Genomic DNA, 22,845 nt, shown 5'->3' with positions numbered 1-22,845 from the left:
GCTGTACAACACACGCTGCCTCAGGAAGGCCTCCAAGATCTCCAGAGACCCATCCCACCCTGGGTACGAACACTTTGCCCGGCTGCCCTCGAACAGGCGGTACAGGACCATGTTCGCAAGGACAAACAGACTGAAGCTCAGCTTCTACCCCAGGGCCATCCAGGCCCTGAACACAGCAAAGACCTAGGTTCTGGGCCTTGGACAGTCTGGACGGATTGATGGCAGCTGCTGGATTGAAAAAAAACAGGTGTAGTGTTGAGGCACAAATGTGTACATTTTTTAAGCCTGCAAACTGCGACACTTTAAATGAATGTGCAATAACACTATGTGCAATATGACAACCCTAGGGTACATACGGTTGCAGAGAAATAGGAAATGTTAGAATAGGTATAGCATAGCATAGAGTACAGCACAGTGTTTTATCTGTACAGTATAGTATAGTGGATAGTGTACATAGCCTTTATTTATGTAAACCAGCTCCTTTCCCTTCTTGTTTTTTTTTGTTTTTTTTCTTTCCTAGCACCAGGGAAGCCACCCCTCCCAAATTTCGTTGTTTGGTACCTGTACTATAGCAATGACAATAAAGACCATTCATTCATTCATTCATTCATTCATTTCATTCATTCATTCATTCATTCATAGTCACTATTTCATACCCTGATCTTTTGGTTGTTGTTGTTTTGCTTATTTTAAGTATTGGCATTGGCAATGTATGTCAATTAATCCATACAGTTTTAATACAGTCATTTTGATACAGGATTTTTAATTGTATTTTATTGTTTAGGATTTGGAGAACAGTCGCACTGTCAAATGTGACTGTCAAAACGTCTCCCCTAGAGGTCAGTATACCTTCATTTTGCATTGAGGCTTTCCCAAATCAAACGGTGCTTTTCTCTCTGACATCCCGGTAAAGGCAGAGAGAGGATGCAAGGCTGTTGGGTTGAGGGAGGAAATCGGGGCCTGACAACGTCGCAGTGGAGCGCAGCTAGATTCGTTTCCTCAAACTAGAGATTCCTCTCTGAAGTAACAACTCACATAACCAACACGTATTTCCCCTTCCAGTATCTGTGGATCGTTTCAGCAGAGGGAGGTGTCTGCTCTTTGCATGAACTTTGGATTAAGCCACGTGTACAGGAACTAACCTGTGACAGCTGTCCGTGCCGCGGTTGATGTGTTTGGGCTGTGATCCACCACCACCACCACCACCGACGACGATGGCTGTGTTCGTCAATTAGCTCTGAGAGCGCCGGAGCGCACACTGCGGTCCACCGTCACAGAGAGACCGAGTCATTTGATTGGACAAGAGGCATTCCGTGAGTGTTGGTCAGATTTCCAGAGCGATTTTACGAACGCAGCCGATGAATCCCAGCCGTAACGAGCTAAACTGACTTGCTTGTCATTTCCTTATTTTGAGCTGCGTTTCGGTATTGTACTCCTGTGCCGTTGGAGCGCTTTAGCGAACAGGTGAGTCGGCCTTGGTGGGTGAAGGAGCAGTGTCCATACGTAGTGGTCGTATTGTCTGCTGTCAGAAGATATTGAGCTAATTTGGCTACAATTTGTGTTAGCTAACGTGAGTTAGCTTCCGTAGCTAAGCTAGCGCTGTTTCAAGTTTACCTATGAGTCAGTGTCCGGATATGATATTATGATAATGCTCTCTGGCTTATATTGCAACTCATTTGCAGCAAAGCTAATAATGCCATGAAACAACAGCTTGTTAGCTAGCTAGGTATGCAAATTATTCACTGTTCAGGACAGGTTGACGTACTGTAGTAAAGTGTGTGTGTGTGTGTGTGTGTGTGTGTGTGTGTGTGTGTGTGTGTCTCTCTCTCTCTCTCTCTCTCTCTCTCTGCCTCTCTCTCTCTGCCTCTCTCTCTCTGCCCCTCTCTCTCTGCCTCTCTCTCTGCCTCTCTCTGCCTCTCTCTGCCTCTCTCTCTCTCTCTGCCTCTCTCTCTCTCTCTCTCTCTCTGCCTCTCTCTCTCTGCCTCTCTCTCTCCCTCTCTCTCTCTCTCTCTCTCTCTCTCTCTCTCTCTCTCTCTCTCTCTCTCTCTCTCTCTCTCTCTCTCTCTCTCTCTCTCTCTCTGTGCCTCTGACGACAGAAGGAGACAGACATGGCTATCTGGAGGGGAGCTTGGTGCAGGCACCTCTTGGTTGGGTTAGTCACCCTACTTTGCCTTCTCTACGGTATCGACGTCCAGGCTCGGCCAGCCAACATGTCAGCGCTGAAAGACAAACAAAGCCCAAACAGCAAAGAGGACAACGAGATTTTGCCCGCTGATCACTTGAACGGGGTGAAGATGGAGATGGACGGTCATCTCAACAAGGACTTCCACCAAGAGGTATTCCTGGGAAAGGAGATGGAGGAGTTTGAGGAGGACTCTGAGCCCAGGAGGAACAGGAGGAAGCTGATTGATATCTTCACCAAGTAAGGGAGCACTTTTGCTTTGAGCCTCTATAACTCTGGCCAGCCTAGGCCCGGTTAAATTGCAGTTGCTTACAGAATTGTCAAGTACAGTAGTGTGTGTAGATGCAAGGGCAAAGGAGTCAGATGATGCAATCCTTGCACTTCATTTGAGTCATAATGCAGCATAGCCCCAATACATTTTGAGGTGTTTCTCAGAGAAGAGGCTGATGTAAAGAGGCTTATGGTTCAGTGTTTAAGGCTATAGCAGATCCTTGAAGTAGGCTATTGTTGAGTATCGAAACACATTTCCATTGTGATAATTCTAAAGAGAGAACACTAAGTTCTTGTTCCTCTCACTGAAAATGGAAAATGTATGTTCCAAGAATAAGGAAGAGCACTTTAATAGATCAGATTTACTGTAGACATCTGTAGCCTACATTATGTAACCTACACTGGGTTAGCTGAGTGAAGCAAAGCTAGGCGGCTGATTCATGAATACATTAAGGCAACGCAGTCCACAATTGTAATCCTTTTGCCGGCCTTGACAGATTTCTGTTGCCAGAAATCGGGTTCCCTGACAAATCCTGTCTACTATCCTGTTATTTTACCCTGTATGGCAAAGGAATCTGTTGGAGAGGCAGTATTGGAGTGGGGGTGCTAGTCACATTAACATTTGGTTCCATCTTGCACAGTTATTAAACCAGTTTTTAAACAGGTCAGACCAGACCAGGTTGTCCGGTCGACTAGGCCTACTAGCCTATACATCAGGTGTGGCATAATGGACCCTACATGATTTTAGTTGATAGTACTGTATTTGGAAACATTGAATCTCCCAGGTTCTAACACTGCGGTCTTTCCCTTCTCCAGGGTGGATTTCAACAAAGACAAAAGTGTCAGTGCCAAAGAGATGCAACGGTGGATCATGGAGAAGACAGAGGAGCACTTCCAGGAGGCCGTGAAGGAGAACAAGTTGAGCTTCCGTGCTGTGGACCCAGACGGAGATGGTAAGACAAAGGACACGCGTCCCTCACACACAGCCATAAGCAGAGTCATATGTAAAAGTCGCTCTGGCCGTGAGAACCTGATGAGTCACAGTGATGAGTTTCAAACACTGCCCTACTGTGAGGCCTTCAGGCCTGGTCTGTGTGAGCCACAATACAGCAGTGTGTCCAAAACTGCCTCAAAATACTTCCCACACACTCAAGCCCAGTTCCTAAATTAAAGGGTTTGCTTTGCGACCACAGGTCACGTGACGTGGGACGAATACCGTGTCAAGTTTTTGGCCAGCAAAGGATTTAACGAGAAGGAAGTGGCTGAGAAGATAAAGAACAATGAAGAACTGAAGGTGGACGAGGAGAGTAAGTCTTATCTGTAATCACTCTGCCACATATGAACAGTAGTCCTGCGTATTTAGTTTGTTTGTCCAGAATGATCGTATTCGGTTTAGCTCTGTCAGTAATGCTGGGCTTGGTTCTGTATCCTTGCAGCTAAGGAGGTTCTAGAGAGCCTGAAGGATCGCTGGTTCCAAGCTGACAACCCACCAGCCGACACGCTGCTGAACGAAGAGGAGTTCCTCTCCTTCCTCCACCCTGAGCACAGCAGAGGAATGCTCAAATACATGGTCAAGGAGATTGTTCGCGATCTAGGTAGGTTACAGTCGACTTGCTCACTCAAATGAGCTTGGACTTGCTTGGACAGTGCTCATAAATGAATATGGCTATAATCAGGCTTCAGAATAATGATATCATAACATACAGAGAGAAGGAGATTTTAATTACAGTTGAAGTGAAATATATGGATGATTGGTTAACAAGATCACCCCTTAATCGTATCTCAGTGTGATGCTGTACTCTGATACTGAGTGAATAATATGGTTTGCCTTGTGTTTGCAGACCAGGACGGTGATAAGAAGCTCACTCTGTCTGAGTTCATATCCTTGCCAATGGGCACTGTGGAGAACCAGCAGGCACAGGACATTGATGACGACTGGGTACGTGAGAGGAAGAAGGAGTTTGAGGAGGTCATCGATGCCGACCACGATGGCATTGTCACCATGGAAGAGCTTGAGGTGAGTGTGTTATGCCACAGCAGAATGGTCAACGCTAAGTTGATGGTGTGTCGATATGGGTCGTTAGTACTGTATGTAAACGTAGGCTGAAAAAAATAGGCTAAAACAAATCTTAAGTCTACAACACTATAAGAAGGTATAGGATACTGCAATAGTAGAGTTGAAGACAAAACAATGAAAGTTTTTGATTTTGGACATCTTTTATACTAATTTGTTCATCCTTTTCCTTTTCCCATCTCCCCCGGGGCCTCGTTCTGGCTTCCCCTGTTATATAGGAGTACATGGACCCAATGAACGAGTACAACGCGCTGAACGAGGCCAAGCAGATGATCGCAGTGGCCGACGAGAACCAGAACCACAACCTGGAGCTGGAGGAGATCCTCAAGTACAGTGAATACTTCACTGGCAGCAAGCTCATGGACTATGCCCGGAATGTTCACGAGGAGTTCTGAAGACAAACTTTTCCATATTTCCATTCTCCCTTCTCTGGTCTTGCAGCAGGACAGGAGGAAGAGTCATCCTCATAGGTCTTCTACAGGGACTGGTCTTGGTCCGTCTTACTGATGGAAAAGCCCAGTGTTGGGACGTTTCTAGTGTGCAATTAAGTGTTTAAATGCTAGTCCCACTGGCCGCAGCCCATTCACACAAGACTCAAAAGTAAGGCATCAAACACCCTTCATCTCTGGACTGTCTCTTCTTCAGCTCCCATCAGCGTTAACCATGGTCACGGTCTGCCTTCTCTCTGCAGTTGGACTCATGTCATATGATTGGATTTCAGTGCATTCTAGACACGGGGGTCACCATCATAATTCACCGATGTTGGTATATTGTGAAATGTATGTATATGAGGAATTTGAACAAGATTAGATTTTTTTCCACTCTAGTGCAGCAGCTACTACGTGAAAAGACTTGCACAATTAGGCCTATTTGTACTGCAGGGTTTCTGTTTTTAATTAAGCTTGCATAACTGCAAGCAATGTGAATACCGTCATTTTTTATCTGCTCTATCAAGTCACCAAATACAAACTGCTGATTGAGCTGAAGCACAATTGCTTTGTAACCACTGTAGACCCACACTCATATGCCTGCATGCCTGCCTTGTGAACAGTTGTTTAACATTTTCCATAGTTTATTAGGGTTACAAAAGCAAGTCCAGATTCTTTTGATCCGTCCCGTTCTTTACAATTAGTGATTTATCCAATTGTGATCCAAGTCTTTAAAACCCCTCCATTGCAATATGTGTGTCTGTGTTTCTTTGTCTGTTTACATACTTACATTTGTCTGCCAGTTCTCTGTATTTCAAATTTTCTGTTGAATTTTTTTTCAGGATGTTGACACGTCCTCTTATCTGGCTGGTAAGCAAAAGCTAGCTAGCCATTTGGTTTTTGAGGAGTGTAGTAGCATACAGATGACAAAACAACCATGAGTGATCCATTATTGTCAGAATCCTTCTAGGAAAGTTTACATAATTGAAGAAATTAAGTTTCAAAATGTTTCTCTAATATAGTGACGAGCGTTTATGACATATCTACAGTATACAGGAGGTAGCAGTGCTGATATAGTGGATATCAGAACAGCTGGAATGCTTCTCGGCCAATCACAATGCTTGATTTGACCAACCTCTTGTATAATAGTCCATATCTCAGTTTTAAGACTGGATAAAGAAATTAACTTATTTATTTATTTGTTGTCCTGCATAATGAATTTTGAGTTATTTTTCACAAATCAGTTATATTGTTTAAAGGAATGTTTAATCATCTCCCAGTGTTTTAGTTGTTCAATACATTGTGTACTATATTAACCATTTGGAAGCTCTTATGTCCCTTGAATTCCCAATTATGGATGTGGCCTACCTGTCATTTATTGAGAAACCCTTGTTGATTCCTTGTTTCCTCTCAATTCAGCCATATTAGCACCTTCGTTTGCTTTGACAAAACTCTGTAATATATGTACAGTAGAGTATATGCATTCATCAATCATTGTTTTGCTTTAAGGACAGTATCCTGTGGAAATAAATATATCAGGATCCAGCTAAGATCCTCTCATTTTCTTAGTAATTTCATTAAGAGAATTTTAAGCTTATGCTGATGGAATGTGACACAGCTGTATACATTGTATTCCAAATCTACTTATTATCAACAATAAATATTTCTTATCAACAGATGGCCACAGTGTCTCCCCTTGTCTTCTATGTGACCATGAACATCTTTAATTCATTTAGACTACTTTTTTATTCCAATCCCTGCCTATCCTGGTACCACAATCCACATTTAAATTGCTAGAAAAATTAATATCAAAATGTATCTGGCAAAACAGGAGATCAAGAATTCGGCTGAAAATCTTAATGGCAAAAGAGGAAGGAGGTCTGTGTTTACCCAACCTAAAACTATTACGGGGTGGATGGCCAGGAATATGGAGACAGGCTCGGTTTCTATTGAACAGAATTCCTTACCAGGAATTAATTCCTTAATATCACTAACTACTCTTCCATTTCTTAGTCAGCTGTAGAAATGCAAGGAAGGAAAGGATGCAAGGACATTCATGACTTCAAAATTATTGTTTTAACCATACTTTGAAGCTATAAAGTGTTTGTTTAGAATGGAGAAAACAAGCAATTATTTTGGGTTCTGATGAGGTAAGACATTTGAACTAGAGAGTTTGGAAATTGTGAAGTGTGCTCTGCCCCGAAACCCATATCAGGGTATTTAAACCAAGTATAAACGCCATCTCTTGATATTGAACATGTAAGTTAAAAGCGTAACATTATTTTGTGTGTGAGGGGGCATGTGTTTTCCAAGTGAATCTGCGGCCTCCTGTTGGCCAGTACATACATTCTGTGGCCCCCATGCCATCCAAGTTGCCCATCCCTATGTTTACAGCAAGCACACTAATAAAGTAACAAAGTAATGGCAGACCTGATTACTTTGAGGCCTGGAAGAACGGACTGACGTGCTGGAATCCTCTTCCCTGGGGCCGGCACGGAGCACAACATTGCCATAGCAACCTTCATCAGCGACTTCTATGATAAGCTCAACAAAGCTTATCCATCAACGTCGCTAAAGGAAAATCCAGGCTTATTCCGATCACAGCAGCTTCCCCTACAGGTCTCTCCACTTCCTTTTGACGGACACCATGCGACTGTTGAATAAGACTGAGCACTGCTACCAATGCATCAGCAGTTTGGATTTGAAATCAAACACTGCTTTGTGGCTAAAGTACAGATTCTTAGCTTTTATTTGATGGTATTTGTGTAGGATACTGGTTTCACCATTCAGAAATTACAACACTTTGTATGCATAGTCCATAGTATGCATAGTCAGGGTACTGATGACCACTGAGTCTTGGTCAAGACAATCAGGATCTGCAATGTCCAAAGCAACACCACATACTTCCAGTTTACATCTATCTAATGCACTTTGTCATAGTGATGCTGTCAATAAAGAAATACATGTATTTGAGTTTATTTGTGTTTATTTTTACATGATCATTTAAACATTTTCACTTATCCAATATTTATGAAGTGGGATTGAGTGAGAGCATAATGCATGCTCCCATGTAGCCTACTGCATCTACCCTCTGTCACATTGGTGATAATGCTGACATTATCAAGGCAAGGCAAGTTTATTTGTATAGCACATTTCATAAAACAGAGGCAATTCAAAGTGCTTTACATATAGCATTAAAAGAAATACAGAAAAAGGATAAAGTAAGTAATTAAAATAAATAAATAAAAAAGGCAAGAAAAGTATATAGATATAAACATTTAACAACATAATAAGACATGCAAGTCCCTCGGCCTAACAAGGTTCCAATCCCCTAAAAACAATCACAATTTGTCACTTTATTACTTCTTAATAGAATGCCTCAGTCCAAAGGCAAGAGGAAATAGCTCTGTCACAGGCCATGCCCATATTAGGAAATGTAGTGTGAGTTTCTTCCATCCATGTTTGATAACACCTATAAAGATGGGCTGAGAGCGGGCAGAAAATAATTACCGGGTAACCAACTGTTTGATGGGAATATATCAACTCCAAGACAAGTTTACCCTACCCTCGAGTCACTTGTACAGATATCTGCAAATTAGACACTATATCATAAGAAATACAGAATGGGATAATATTAAAAGAGAACCAACCAACATAGAAACTCATTGTATAGGCTACATCTGTTTGAACACCAACAAGGCCTGCGGCCTCGTACCTATGACCGAATCACAGCCGTGCTGATATTCAGTATAACACACTCCCTCTTGTGTGATATTGCTTAAATATGATCATTGTTTGTTAGTTGTAGTTGCTATGAGACCATTGTTATTTTCTGATTCAAAGTTCTGTGCACTGCAACTGCTTTCTAGATAGCCGCACACAAAAACAGGAATGATATGATATTTATGAATTGTATATTTCCTTATTTATCAAAGTTATTATCAGATTAACACCATGTCCGAGAATTTGTCTGGCTATTTTAAAAGCTATTTTAGCGAGAACCTTCGAGACCAGCTAGTGTGAGTAAAAGACAGTGTTACAAAGTTTGACTCAGACTTTACTGATATCGTTGTACACTATTTGTTAATGAATGCAATTGAGGTTGCTATTATTTACTGTAATGTATATGACAAAAAAACACCATAACCTTTTTGACAGGAAGGCCTCTGGAGATGAGATGCTGGCTCCATCCTCCCGTCTAATGCAGAAGAGACGGGAGGCAATGGTGGTTGACAATGCTATGAAAATGGAAAGAGAGGTGAGATATATTTCACGAGATACACTCACCGGCCACTTTATTAGGCACACCTTGCTAGTACTGTGTTGGACCCTCTATTGGACCCCCCTAAAATCCCAGTAGATCAGCACTTTCTGAAATACTCCAAACAGCCCGTCTGACACCAACAACCATGCCACGTTCAAAGTCACTTAAATTACTTTTCTTTCCCATTCTGATGCTTGGTTTGAACTTCATCAGATCGTCTTGACCATGTCTACGTGCTTAAATGCATTGAGTTGCTGCCACATGATTGGCTGATTAGATATTTGCGTTAATGAGCAGTTGAAAAGGTGTACCTAATAATGTGGCCGGTGAGTGTATGGCTCATAGTGCGGTCAACAATACTTGGACTTTTAAGACACTGACAATCAAATTCCTTCACCTCTCATATTCTTAACTTTCCATTTTGTGTTACAGTCCTTTGCGTACACTCTGACCTACCTCCAAGGGCGCAAGGTTTCACTCAGGGAGGAGGAGGGCGAGATGAAGCAACATCTACAGAAATTTGACAACTTTCTGAAGGTAGAGTGCTTAGAAGCATCACTTAGAGGATCCTAACAGTGGCTCCTCTCAAGTAGCTTACCAAACAGTTGGAGAGATCATTGTGCCTTACGCCCTCTGACCTCACACATCAGGACAATGAGGTGAAACGCTGTCGAGCTGTGAGGAAGGCAGGCTGTGAGAGGGAACTGACCAATCAGAAGCAGGCAGACCTCTGCGCTCTCCAGGAGGAGATGAAGGCTCTGGTTAAAGAGAGAGATCGCCTGGAGAAACGAGTCCAGAAGAATGCCATCTACCCCCGTTATTTGGACAAAGTGGTACAGGCCAGTGAGCAGGTAGGTCATAAGTAGGGCCAGGAGTTTTTCATGGACCCTTTGTGAACTGACCAGCAAAAAACTCTGGGCCCTACAAGGCAGGTCAGCAGCACGCTGATGTAGTGTGATTAAACTGTCTGAAGTCACAGACCACTGTGTTTTCAGAGTCACACTCTATTCCCTGTGTCATTCTCTTGTTGTTTTTTTCCTCAGTTCCAGGAGGCATGGCAGGTGATGTCTCGCTATGACACCTTGATCCTGAACCGAGAGGACCTGGTTCAAACCACCCAGCAGAACCAGGACAGCACAGAGAACGCCCGTGCGCAGCTGGCCCGCTATACAGAACAGAGCAACGACACCCTGCTCCACTACAACAACCACCTGGCCCAGCTCCAGAGCCAGCTGGACAAGGCCCGCGCTGAGGGCATGATCTGGGTGAGAAAGTCCTACTATTACTTTCCTCATGATAGGTATCTAACAATACTAGATCTCTGATAGTCCTCAAAAGCAACTGAGAAGTCTTTGGAACATGGCGTCAATCTGGTCTTTCCTATACTTTTCTCATGCCAAAGTGGCTTTTACTGGCTGTTCGAAGGATGGCCATTAGATGTTTCTATTGATCCCATAGGAGTCGAGATGGGCCCACATCCAGAACACAGCAGCCAAGAAGACCCTGTTGTTGGGCACAATCAAAATGGCCACACTCAATCTGTACCAGAGTGTGTGTAAGAGGACTAAAGATACCGGGGAGGCACCTTTGGCCCCCGAGGACACTCCCAGGCAGCTGGAGAAGGTACTGTGTGGTTGGTGTTGTTTACATGTACTGTATATCTACTGCATGGCTCCGCTCAGAACAACTCATAACACCTGATGCAGTAGAGTCACATTGGAGATTGGGGAGGAGGAACTATGTGGTGTTGTATAATGGGGAAGAGATACTCAGAATTATTATCTTACTAATATCTGTCATGATATCCCAGGTGACACAATTCCAGTCATACACTGACTAGTATATACTAGTACATATTTATCTGTTTCTTCCTCCTAGTATTACTACTCGTGGGGAATATCCCTCCACCAAAGAGAATGACAACGGGACATTTTGTTTCATAAAGGCTACGTTTTACTTTGTTGTCTTGTGTGGTGTCAATTGCGCCGATCTTTGTCTATCAGCCCTGTGGTTACACAAGCGTGACGTATTTCACCCTGAGTACAGATGATAAGATGTGTCTCTGTTGTTTTTTATGTTGTTCATAACAGATCCAGACATTCCTTGCTGACCTGATCTCTATTTGGGAAGAGGTGAGACACGATCAGCCAGGGCCAACCGGACACCGCTAGCATAAGTCTCTCCAATCCACGAAGATGGTTATTGCAACCAAATGACACAAATAAAGCATAACATTACATCTGTTCAAAAAACGTTTTTATTGTGTATACAGGATATACTCGTTAAGGTTCCTAGTGTGTTCTATGTAAATGTAAGCACTTCACTTCACATAACATGATTGTGAACAACCATCATTACACCAAAACCACAACTTCTTTTGAAGCAATATCGAACATCAATTCATATATTCATGAATCACCTGCATTATATTCAACACAATTCACAATGTGAATTCAAGGTTAGGTTAAATGTGAATGTCACCATTTGAAATGCAAACTAAATGGACTGGGGTTACTTACAGTACAGCGTGAGCTACCCAATCAGACGTCTACTGCGCACATTGAACAAATGAACATACAACATCACACCACATATTGTAATGAGATCCTTTACATTTCCCAATAGATCAGATTATTATTTTATTTTTACATCACAATAACATTGCACTCTTTTTTTCCAGCAAAACTATTCAAACTTCATAACTTCTTCACCCTCTTCTTCTACTCCACATCAGACTCGTGCATCCTTAAGGTTCACTGTACTAACACATAAAGTGACATAGTTCTCCTGTAAATGACACACCTTGCTTAATCTGTGAAGAAATGTATGACACATTAAGCATACAACACTAAATAAAACATGGTATAACCAGATTATATGGGTCAATGAAACAGGCTAAATATGGTGGCGACAAGGGCTGCAGAAAACACTTTTGAAACATACGTTGGCAATGCAGAATTGTTTCAGATACATAGTGATAAAGATTATGTCTGTGCTTTACATATTTTCTCTGTAACAGACATAGTAGAAACACATAAATAACAATAACAACAGAGATCAACTTAGCTAAGCTCCATATGCTATATTACCGTATGTTAAAAAACACATTTTTATTATTATTATTATTATTATTATTAATTAATAATAATAATAATAATAATAATTAAAGCTAATAAATAAAGAGGAACAGTCTCTGTTACAGTTCTAACACATTTTGATTAGCTGTACTGTACATGACAAATAATATAAACAAAACCTACACTATCATGGTGACAAATGGTTAGTGCTAGACAGTCAAAAGTTCCACACTTTCAAGCCACAAACAACCTGAAAACAAAGAGATTCCATAGCAATATACAGTACTGGTTTCAGTTTACACACAATACATTTGAAATTAGTTTTTGTGTGTGCTCTATTGAAGTTAAAACAAATTAAACAATTTGAACAGAATATGCTGTTTTGAAATCAAGTAAACACCATTAAAGCAGTTAAAATAATTCAAAACAGGGATTAAATAGGTGAAAACAAAGAGCATCAGAGTCCCTGTGATAAGCTTGTGCAGTGCCGGGCCTTCACAAGCTTTGGTCTTCAGATGTGCTAGAATGCCAACTCTGAGGCTGCTCCCACCCTCTCAGGCAGCCTCCAATCTTCACAGGAATGGGTACTGGCTGAGCTTGCGCTGACTGAGCTGGTAGGCAGCGCTGGAGTGAGGGTAAGGCTGGCCCCCCAGCTGCTGCTGCTGTTGGTGGTTGTACTGTCCTGAAGTATGGCTATGCCCCACCAGGCCCAGGCTGCTGCTGTTCTTCTGGAGCAGCCCCAGGGAGGAGTAGGGCCCACTGGGCCGGGCGTGGTGGGAGGGACCTCCGTTGAGCTGGTCGACAGCCTGGGAGACTGAGGCCAGGGCAGCGGAGGCAGGGTAAGCGTACAGATTTGGTGTGGAGCTGAACAGCGAGGCGTCGTGCAGGCGGTAGGAGGAGTGGGAGGAGACTGGGGGAGGGTACGTGGGTTGCCGGCGCAAAGAGCTGCTGCCGCCACTTCCTGTTTGGTCTTGTGACGATGACATGACTAACTGCTGTACCTGGGGATGGAATTCATTGACGCTTGGTTATATGACTTCATTCAGATATTCCATCAGATATCCAATCGCCCCAAAACCAACATACAGTACAACATCTACAGTATGAGTCATCACTTATCATAGCCATTGAGGCCAACTGTCCGGTGTTACCTGACTCAGGTTGAGAGGTTGAGATCTGCTAGACGTGACCCGTTGATGGCGTTCAGTGCTGGAAGCCCCTGACCTGCTGGACTGCTGTGCTGTCCTCTTGGACTTACCAGAGGCACTAGCGGGTTGATCTGAAAAACAGCACATCCAATTTACTCAGTGTTGAGAGAGAAGAGCTGAATGCAAGAGGTTCTACAAGTGCAGTTCTACAATCTGCGGTAAACTGACTGAGGGAGAACATAGATACCCTGGGAACTCCTGTAGATCTAAAGGTATTGGATAAGTTTATGCAATGTTGTTATTGCTTGAATTGTGGCCATATTGCCTACCCCTATACAATGGTGCACTAGAGGTATGGTAAGGTATTGGGGCTGTAGTATGCCCATACTGACCTGATACACAAGAGGCTTTGTGGGCTGTGCCCTCCCCATGCTGGGTCTTGACTGAAGGCATGATGATGGCCAGAGACTTGGAGGTCTGGGTAGAGGATGTGGAGGTGGCGGTGTTGTTGTTGGGGCTCAGGGGGCTGCTGGTGGACGAGTCCGAGGAGTCGTGGACCGTCACGCAGCTGATGACGTTGGCCCGCTGACTGGCACCAGAGCTACTGAGGACAGACAGACAGACAGAGTAAAAGCTGCTGATCATCTGCATGTGACTCACATATCAGGCAGACACGTAAATACAGAGAGTGAATATGAAAACACTGTCTTTTATAAATAGATCAATCAACAATTATACAAACAAAAGAAATGCTAGGCAAAAGCACAACAACTATTTATTTAATTCCTAATGCTGATAAAGTGCTTAGTGACATTTCTGGAGCCACTTTGATTGGGTATCATATCCCTATCTCATACATACACGTACACCCATCCCCATTGACCTACTCTATAGGCCAGAGCAGGAAGTGAGCTCACCAGGCAGGGGGGAACTTCCTGTCATCCTCATCCTCTGTGTCACTGTGGATGGTGATGATGCTGACCACAGGGCTGGGCGTATCAGAGATGACTATTGGCTGAGACAGATCACCGCTAACCGCTGGAGAGTTCAGCAGCGAGGTGTTGTGGACCACAGAGGCAGTCGGCTGGAGCGTGGACACAGGCCTGCCCAGGGGACAACGTGGTCAGTGATTAGCCCTAACACATAGCGAGTGGTACACAATCCACATTATAATATGGTATATAAGGTATATGATGATCTATAATGATGTGGGTACTTTGGGACTGTTACAGTACCTGGCTCGAGCCTTAGACCTCTTCCCTTGCTGGGACCTGGAGTGTGCTGTTCCTATGTTGGTGGCTTGGGAGGAGGCCTGGGGGGCATATCGCCCCTGTGCAGGGTCCTGCTGGGTGATGCCATCGTACTGACTGCCATGACGGCTCCTAATATCAGGGGACATTTAAAAAAAATAAATAAATATATATATAATTACGATTCTTTTTTCTTTCTTTTTTTCATTATCATTTTTTTTTGTCATTATCTGAGCCTTGTGATTTCACCACCTACATCTTGAGACAGATTGAGAGTATAAAACAAAGGGCTTCATCGTGTGTTTTGGACACCATATACAATGTTAATACACTTCAGAAGTCAGTGATGTGGCCCAAAGTGCCTGGGCCGAAGCAGGGGATCTCCTCACCTCCAGTTGGAGGTCTGTTGTCCAGAGCTGTCAGAGAGGGGGGCTCCCATGGGTGAGTCAGGGACCACCTGCTGCTGACCAGGGTTATGGATGGCCATGCCAGGCATCTGCTGCCATGTGGAGGGGATGAGGATCTGCTGGGTACCTGCTGGCCAGCCCTGCTGCGCACACACACACACACACACACACGCACACGCGCACGCACACGCACACACATAGTTGCAATTTAGCACAGCATTTGTATTTGAAATACAAAACACTGTGCTTAATGTAACATGAAGAGAATGTAGGTTAGGTGTGTGGTCCCTGCAAAGCCCACTGGGCAGAGACATAACAAGCACATGCAGACATTGTTCACGGTCTACTCCTGTCACACATGACCTCCAATATCCACTGAGTCAAGGAGGAAAAGTGCAGCAGGTACGAAACTGTAGTCAAATCATGTTAAGACAATCACGGGTATATCTTTGTTTCAACACACACACAGTATCACAGTGTAGCCGGTCAACTGCCAAATGGAAATGAAACAGGTCAACGAAGGCAGAACCAAAATGGCTGAGGCAGGTTGTGGAGGGCTGGGTCACTTTCCACCAGGCGTCTCTGTCCCTGACTCTCCAACCGTCACCTGAAGAGAGAATCTCAACGGTTACTGCTGAGGGAGGAACCTAGGAGGAGGACACAGGCTCAGAACAAAAAGGCTCTCCAACAAGCAGAAGGAAGACAAGTGGTTCATTCTCTCAAGCCCAGACTGTGCGCAAAGCAAACATGCCCTGGAGGCTTCAGGCCCTGTAGAACAGAGGTGTGTTTACAGTTCAAACACTAAGACGAAGACAGGGCAAGTCGCCAGTCAACCAACTTGAAACTAAGAGGAGTCTGTTAAGAGAGAAACGACAAGCCGATGAACGAGAAGCTGCAAGCAAAAAGGCCAGACACCAGACCAGTAAGCACATGCGTTCCATGCTCTTCACATCCCTGAAATTAGTTGGGGGGAAGAAAGAACAACGGGACGGGACGGGGGGACGAAGGGGCTTTGGCGCTTTACCAGCATGGTGGCAGCGCTCTGATCCAGTAGGCCAGGCCTTCCAGCCCCATGGCCCAGTGCCAGGGGCACCGTACACAGAGGTGGCATCCCCGTCAGGGGGGCGTGCAGGGTGGCTACCATCAGGGGGTTGCAGGAGGTCTGAGGAGGTCGGAGGGACGGATGGAGGAGTTAGATAACTAGACTGGCACAAAGTGATGGGAGGTCGCTGTGTCCCTTTCGCCAGAGTCCACTGATTGATAAGGAGACACCCCTGAATGTGCCCTCTTTACCCAACACATCACGGTTATCTGTTGGGTTTCCAATGAATAAGAACAACGCAAGGATGTTTAAACTTATCAAACTGAGGGAGCAGGGTTTGTGTTAATATAATGCCATGACAATGTCAACACAGTTCTGACAAGTGTGGAAACCAAGTGTGGAATGTATGACAGTATGGATGAGATGTGCAGTACACACACACAGACACAGACACAGACACAGACACAGACACAGACACAGACACAGACACAGACACACACAGACACACACACACACACACACACACACACAACAATATATATGGGGGTCACCTGTGTCAGCATGCCTGGCTGGAGATGCAGAGGCTGGGTTGACTGGTTCTGGGGAACAATGGGGACAGAGTTATCCATCCTCACGGGGAAACCGGAGTGTTTACTAGACGTCTGAAGACCTGGAAGGAAATGGAAGAGGAAATGTGTTGAATAAACAGCGACTGTATGCACAGGGACAGATAACATTACAGTTTACATAAGACACAAGTGGTTTGTTCAGTAAATATATACACTCCTGCCTCCTGAATTGTATCCTCCTGTACACAGCGTATTGCAAGGAAAACTCTCCCTCCCACTCTCCCCCTCCATTTTTTCTCTCCTAATGCACTGTTCCATTATGGCCTCTGCTCTCCTCTCACCTTGGATGGTGGGTGGACAGACAATGAGGGTCTGTTGGAAGGGCTCTGTCTGGCCACACAGCTGGGTGGGCCGGGTCTGCAAGGGCACGCTCTGCTGGGCCAGACCAGGGATGTTGATGGTGGCCTGCTGGTACAGCCCAGGCTGGTAGTTCAGCAGAGGGACGTTACTGCTCAGGGAGAGGGACTGGGCCCCGTTGGAGGCCATCTGTTTGTGTGGTGAAATGACATGACATACAGTAAACAATAAACACACACACACACATCCACATCCACATCCACACACACACACACACACACACACACACACACACACACACATCCACATCCACACACACACATCCAGTACATACAAAAGCTGTAGTCACCAACCACCAGTTGGAAAGTAGTAAAACTAGCTTGGGTCTGAAAGAGAGACTGAACAAACACCAACATCTACTATATTATCTACTTCCTGCAGTTGCATATGAGAAGAATCCTCAAAAGTGAGTATCAGAATGATGCTTCACAACATAGGCCCATGCTCCATTCCCATAGGACAACTGCGCTGTGAATACAGATTCCCATAACCATAACGTAGCTTGAGTGATGATAACAACATTGGCCTCAGGATGTCCTGTCACCTGGTTGTGCTGGTTGAGCTGGCTGCTGAAGGTAACAGTGAGATTTGTAGCTGCACTGGGGGTGTTGTTGCTCGCAAACATGTTCTTCCCATTCTCAAAAGCGCTGCATCTGCGTTTGCATATGTCCATGTTCTGGAAGCAGGACTTCACACTGGAAAAGGAGACAGAAAATACCTCACAATTTTCTTTCAAGAAAAATTCATTCAAGTTTCATATCAAGAGAGAAGCAATGACAAACGCTGTCCCAATATAAGACTATCTATCTATACGACCTATGGTACATGGTAACTATGGTAACATAGTCCTGACTGTCCATTGCTTACTGTGAGCTATGAGGGAAGTGAAGCAGGTGGGTCATAGTGACGAAGGGATGGTTGAGCGTCTTCATAGGAGTGATGCGCTTGTCCGCGTCCAGTGTCAGCATCTTCTTTAGCAGGTCAATGAACTCCCGCCGATCTGCCTTCTCCGCCAAGATGTCCGTCCCATCCAGACTAGTCATGTTGACCTGCAGCACACATGTTCCATTGGTGAATGTATGGTGATAGACACCATTTTTAAGCATGTTATTAAACACTCATCCATCAATGGCAGGAATATAAATGGTGACCCCACTCACCTGCATCATGTCATCCAGACAGTTGAAAATGTATTTCCTCGCCTCCTTTGACTTGACCCCCAGCTCCCCCTCATACTCAGAAGGTGTCTACAGAAAAGAAAGAGAAATATAGTAGGTTATAAGCTCACTTTCAAGGAGAACTGCACAATATATATATCCCTGAACAAGGTATTTCTCAGCATTATTGCTTCAAACAAACCCACGTGTAAAATCTCATAATAGCCTTCCTTAAAAAAAGGAGACAATAATGTTGGATGTATGGATTCCTATGCCACATACTTTGAGCCTCCAGAGTGGGTAGCTGGAGTCAGGCCCTCTGTTGAAGAAGCGGCTGGTCTTGGTCCCTGCACTTAGGAGGTACTCAGCAGGGAGGCCCTGGGTCTGGGAGATGTACCGGATCTGACGCAGCCAGAGACAAAGCAGCAGCATTGATAACAATGGCCTTCGGTGACAGCTCATTCACATTCACTTCAGCCAAATAAGAGGACATAAAATACACATCAATGATGGACATGCAATGGAAATCCATGCCTCATTGTGTGTAGGATGAGGTGTTGCTGACCTGATCATACTCAGAGGCGCCAGGATAGAGAGGCCATCCCAAGAACAGTTCAGCAATGACACAGCCCAGAGACCACATGTCTATAGCTTCACAGAAAGGAAGGCCCAGTATGATCTCTGGCGCCCTGCAAACACATCACATTTGACATTTTAACCATTTAGCAGATGCTTTTATCCAAAGCGACTTACAATTAGAGATGACAGGGACAGTCTCCCAGGAGTTAACTTAGGGCTAAGTGCCTTACTCAAGGGCACACTAGTGGTGGTGTTCCCAGGTGGGATTTGAACTCATGACCTTCTTATCACCAGTCCAACTCACTATCCAACAGGTACCACCACTACCCCCTTACCGCCATTCCACCACCCCTCCCACCCCACACATCACAACCATTGAACATGGTCATACCATGAGTAGGCTGTATGGGTACTCTTGTGCATGTCCATAGGGACTGGCGGTACTGAACTCACCGGTAGTAGCGGGACTGCAGGTAAGTGGAGCAGACTGCCTTGGAGATGTGGCTTGCCGAGCCGAAGTCTATCACCTTGACCCTGTAGGGCTGCCTGTGGGGGTCCACCAGCATGATGTTCTCAGGCTTGAGGTCGGCGTGGATCAGACCCAGGCTCTTCAGCTTCATCAGCGCCGTGGCCACCTGCTGCAGCACGGGCCTGATGGACTTGAGCAGCAGCGGGCTGAATTTGCTGTGCTTGAGGAAGTCGTACAGGTTCTGCTCCAGCATCTCAAACACCAGGCAGGTGTGGTTCTTGTGCTGGAAGCACTCGTAGGAGCGCACAAAGTTGAACTCGTCTGCGTTCTCGGTGCTCAGTCTGCTGAGGATACTCACCTGGAGAGTGGACAACGGGCGGATACAGAGATGGGTTATTGTGTCGTCTTAAGGTTTCTCCTCCCAAAACCGTTGAGAAAATCAACACAATCATAATTAACACACGTTAACAAATTCAATCCAATTCAACCTCACACTCACCTCAATTTGACCTTGCCGGGCGTACGAAGGATGATTCTTCAAGATTTTGATGGCCACAATCTCATTAGTGCCTCGCTTCCAGCATTTTGCGACCTGGCCGAAGGTCCCCCGACCGAGGAACTCAAGCACCTCATAGGTGTTGGACACAGAGCACAGAATCTCATGCTGCACAAGCTGGTAGTCCCCCTCACTGTGGGAGTTGCTGCTCTTAGTGGTGGAGGTGGAATGTGCGATTGACTGAGCCGTGGTAGTCCCCCCACCACCAGCTGTACGGTTGGAGAGAACAGGGGCTGACAGTTCCTCCAGGATCTGGACACTGTCACTGCTGTCTACCTCCTCACTCTTACGCTTCAGGCTGCACTGCTTTTGGTAAAGGTCGCATGGCTGGGAGGAGGACGCAGCATCCTTGACACGGCGACTGGAGGAGGAGGAGGAGGATGAAGAGGAGGGGGGTCCGCGGAGGCTGCCGGTGCTGTCTGCTGCCCGCACAACTGTTTGCTCCCGTGAGCCCCCCATTGGTGGGAACACCTGGTTTGAGGAGTTGTATGCCTGGTTGAAAGTAGATGCAGATGGGGAGGGTGCATTCCCCTGACTGGAGCTCTGCTGGTAGTAACTGTTGTCTCCCAACTGGCTGCTCACATCCCACACACTGTTCTCTACCTTCAGTTTCTTTGAACGGATGTAGGCGCTGGAAGATACTGAGGGGGAGGAGAACACCTGGAGCTGGGAAGCCATACCTGCTGGAACCAAAATGAAGAAGGCGCACACAGAGCCCAACATTAGTCGAATTGAGCCCTGTCCATCATATGAGAGACAGTGGCAACTGCATTTGCTGATAAGGCAGAGGTTATTTAGCTCTTATCTAAGCAATAAGCAACTTAATAAATCAGAACAAGAAACAATCAGAGCCATCTCTATACGAGCAGTGCAGCGTTTGTTCATCATATGACTGTGAGTGCATCGACAGCAGCAGTCAGCATTCATATTTCACAAACTAGCCCACGAGAGCTAAAGCTAGCAAGCTATCTACTGTACTATACAAGCACAACATTGTCAACAACTGTCTGGAACAGTTTTTTTGCAAATAGTATAGGTAACTAAATAATCATGGAAAGTGCATATAGCTGAGTCTTAGCTAATGTACCTAATGGCTCAGTCGGTAATCCTGCAGATCCGATCTGACATTCGCTTTCCAGCCACTTCAGGCCTCAACATCATTGTTTTTCCTCCTCCCCAAAAAGCCACAAGTTATTCACATCATCCTCCTGTTAGCATGTCGCTAATCCTGACAGGGCGACGATAAGGAACGCAGATAGCTAGGAGGCTGGATATCGACAAACTGACTATCTAACTAAAAACAACATCATGATAGACTGCGAGATCGCGAACGAACCGTAAACAGTGGCTGCGTTCGTAAACACGCGTTCGAGACCGCCGGAGCACACGGGGTTCAACGTCATAGAGAGCGACCAAGTAATTTGATTGGACAAGAGGCATTGCATGAGTGCTGATCACATTTACAGACTGTATTTACGAACGCAGCCAGTGTAGTCGCACGGCACTTCCTCGTTGAATGAACTTTACCGTAATGAGCCAAAACAAGGCGCGTTTTAAACTATGAGAGCGCGTGAGTTCTATGAGGCGCGTGAGTTCTATGAGGCGCGTGTCCGTCGTTGGCCTTGGAAACTGACTTGGCCTTGAAAATGTTAGGACCTAACGTTAGGCATGGTCAAAATAAAAAAACACAACACACCAAAGGTATGTCGCCAATACTATGTTAGGAGGCTATAGTTACTGAAATCATACTTTAGAAATCTGATAATGATGTTATTTCCGTATAGTTTATAATTTGATGCGTTCATTATGCAGTTGTAGCCTACCAGTTGCAGTACGTTTTCCACCACTTCGCACAAGCAGTCACACACACCTTTGTGTTTTCTTATGAGACACAGTAGAATAATCAATCTGTTTCAATCAGAGGATGAACACATCGGCAGTCTACCCTCCGACGGCTCCGTGGCCCCTCAGACTGAACATGGATTCTTACATCTGAAACAGTATCTGAGGGAGATGTCCTCAATGAGACTTGCTTTGAACACAGGCCGGCCCTTAGTGTCTTGTTTGAGGCATCAGGTAACTAACTCAGGGGACTTTGCATGAACAAAGACAGAAATTCTATCAACCTGCAGATCTTTAATAGGCGTTATGCCATGTGTCAATGTGTGTTTCATGTTTCATGTTTCACACTGTATTCTCTACTCAACTGTATTCTGTTTAAGGATAAGCTTCCTCCCTCACTACCAATGAAAGAAGACACACATGGTCCCAATGACATGCAACATGCTCTTGATCCAGCAGAAGAGGAAATATTAAGGTGTGTGTGTGTGTGTGTGTGTGTGTGTGTGTGTGTGTGTGTGTGTTTTCCTGCCTGCATAACCTTTATATTGCTTTCATTACACTGTATACAGGAGGATACAGTTCAGAAGGCAAGAACATATAATAGAAAAACTTCAGTGGATCTACAAGATATTTTGTGGATTAACTAACATGAGGAATAGAGACTTAAAAACACTGGTGAGATTGCCTTCACTGACTTTACTCCTATTCAATAGTACATTTGTAGCATGTGAATGACCCACACATTTTGGATTTAACATGAAGGTGCCTCTTACAAGTTGGTTTGTGAACATCATCATGAAGGATACAGAGAAAACCAATGTTCTTTTGAAGAACTCAGAAAGGTAATATGAAACCATAGTGGTTACAGATACAGGTCAGTAACTACATTTCCCAAGAATATGAATACACTCGTATCTTACCATCTACATTACAACAACTGCTCTATTGCATGTTGTGCATGCTGCATGCTATTGTCATTACAATCTGTCAAATGATTGGTGCAACTGTGCTAAAATGAAAGCTGTCCTACATGAAATTGAGTCGATATTTTCCATTTTTAGGCGTCTAATATCAGTTGTGCCTGAGGATAACCAGAGAACCAATCCAGACCTGT

At 44.7% G+C, this 22,845-nt stretch overlaps 3 protein-coding genes across 5 annotated transcripts; 2 read left to right on the top strand and 1 right to left on the bottom strand.

Annotated features, from left to right (window-relative positions):
- The first annotated feature begins 953 nt into the window (after nucleotides 1-953).
- sdf4 (stromal cell derived factor 4) lies at nucleotides 954-6,638 on the top strand. 3 transcript variants are annotated; one of them, XM_080533792.1, is made up of 7 exons: nucleotides 954-1,313; nucleotides 2,097-2,422; nucleotides 3,269-3,405; nucleotides 3,646-3,759; nucleotides 3,889-4,047; nucleotides 4,294-4,469; nucleotides 4,745-6,638. In XM_080533792.1, the coding sequence occupies exons 2-7, from the start codon at nucleotides 2,109-2,111 to the stop codon at nucleotides 4,919-4,921; spliced, it is 1,077 nt and encodes a 358-aa protein (XP_080389918.1). In that variant the 5' UTR covers nucleotides 954-1,313; nucleotides 2,097-2,108; the 3' UTR covers nucleotides 4,922-6,638. The 3 variants fall into 3 exon arrangements, with proteins under 3 accessions (XP_080389918.1, XP_080389917.1, XP_080389919.1); XM_080533791.1 differs by lacking the exon at nucleotides 954-1,313 and adding an exon at nucleotides 1,328-1,464; XM_080533793.1 differs by lacking the exon at nucleotides 954-1,313 and adding an exon at nucleotides 1,352-1,464 and having other exon boundaries at nucleotides 2,100-2,422.
- Nucleotides 6,639-8,908: 2,270 nt separating this feature from the next.
- cfap73 (cilia and flagella associated protein 73) lies at nucleotides 8,909-11,389 on the top strand (the record flags this gene model as incomplete). Its single annotated transcript, XM_080534488.1, has 7 exons — nucleotides 8,909-8,973; nucleotides 9,113-9,212; nucleotides 9,651-9,755; nucleotides 9,869-10,069; nucleotides 10,262-10,483; nucleotides 10,677-10,841; nucleotides 11,309-11,389. The coding sequence occupies 7 exons, from the start codon at nucleotides 8,909-8,911 to the stop codon at nucleotides 11,387-11,389; spliced, it is 939 nt and encodes a 312-aa protein (XP_080390614.1).
- Nucleotides 11,390-12,681: 1,292 nt separating this feature from the next.
- hipk1a (homeodomain interacting protein kinase 1a) lies at nucleotides 12,682-21,065 on the bottom strand. The gene is made up of 17 exons (XM_080534068.1): nucleotides 20,977-21,065; nucleotides 19,833-20,569; nucleotides 19,318-19,691; nucleotides 18,851-18,974; nucleotides 18,568-18,687; nucleotides 18,289-18,375; nucleotides 17,996-18,177; nucleotides 17,673-17,823; nucleotides 17,053-17,257; nucleotides 16,694-16,812; nucleotides 16,125-16,262; nucleotides 15,083-15,243; nucleotides 14,679-14,825; nucleotides 14,361-14,546; nucleotides 13,836-14,044; nucleotides 13,447-13,574; nucleotides 12,682-13,296 (listed from the first exon to the last, which is right to left on the bottom strand). Exons 2-17 carry the CDS (start codon nucleotides 20,565-20,567, stop codon nucleotides 12,868-12,870), a joined length of 3,495 nt encoding a protein of 1,164 aa, XP_080390194.1. The 5' UTR covers nucleotides 20,568-20,569; nucleotides 20,977-21,065; the 3' UTR covers nucleotides 12,682-12,867.
- Between the last annotated feature and the right edge of the window lie 1,780 nt (nucleotides 21,066-22,845).

Source organism: Nansenia antarctica, assembly GCF_963989245.1.
Source record: "Nansenia antarctica genome assembly, chromosome: 6".
In the NCBI taxonomy this organism is placed as follows: Eukaryota; Metazoa; Chordata; class Actinopteri; order Argentiniformes; family Microstomatidae; genus Nansenia; species Nansenia antarctica.
This window is presented reverse-complemented; position numbering and strand designations above follow the sequence as displayed.

Excerpts from the sequence above, each read along its gene's own strand:
- sdf4 (XM_080533792.1), top strand. The coding sequence starts at position 2,109 with ATGGCTATCTGGAGGGGAGCTTGGTGCAGGCACCTCTTGGTTGGGTTA. Across the intron at positions 3,406-3,645 it reads TGTGGACCCAGACGGAGATG|GTCACGTGACGTGGGACGAA; the intron begins GTAAGACAAAGG and ends TTGCGACCACAG. Across the intron at positions 4,048-4,293 it reads GGAGATTGTTCGCGATCTAG|ACCAGGACGGTGATAAGAAG; the intron begins GTAGGTTACAGT and ends TTGTGTTTGCAG.
- hipk1a (XM_080534068.1), bottom strand. The coding sequence starts at position 20,567 with ATGGCTTCCCAGCTCCAGGTGTTCTCCTCCCCCTCAGTATCTTCCAGC. Across the intron at positions 18,178-18,288 it reads GTCTGGATGACATGATGCAG|GTCAACATGACTAGTCTGGA; the intron begins GTGAGTGGGGTC and ends TGTGTGCTGCAG. Across the intron at positions 14,547-14,678 it reads AGGTCTAAGGCTCGAGCCAG|GCCTGTGTCCACGCTCCAGC; the intron begins GTACTGTAACAG and ends TCCCCTGGGCAG.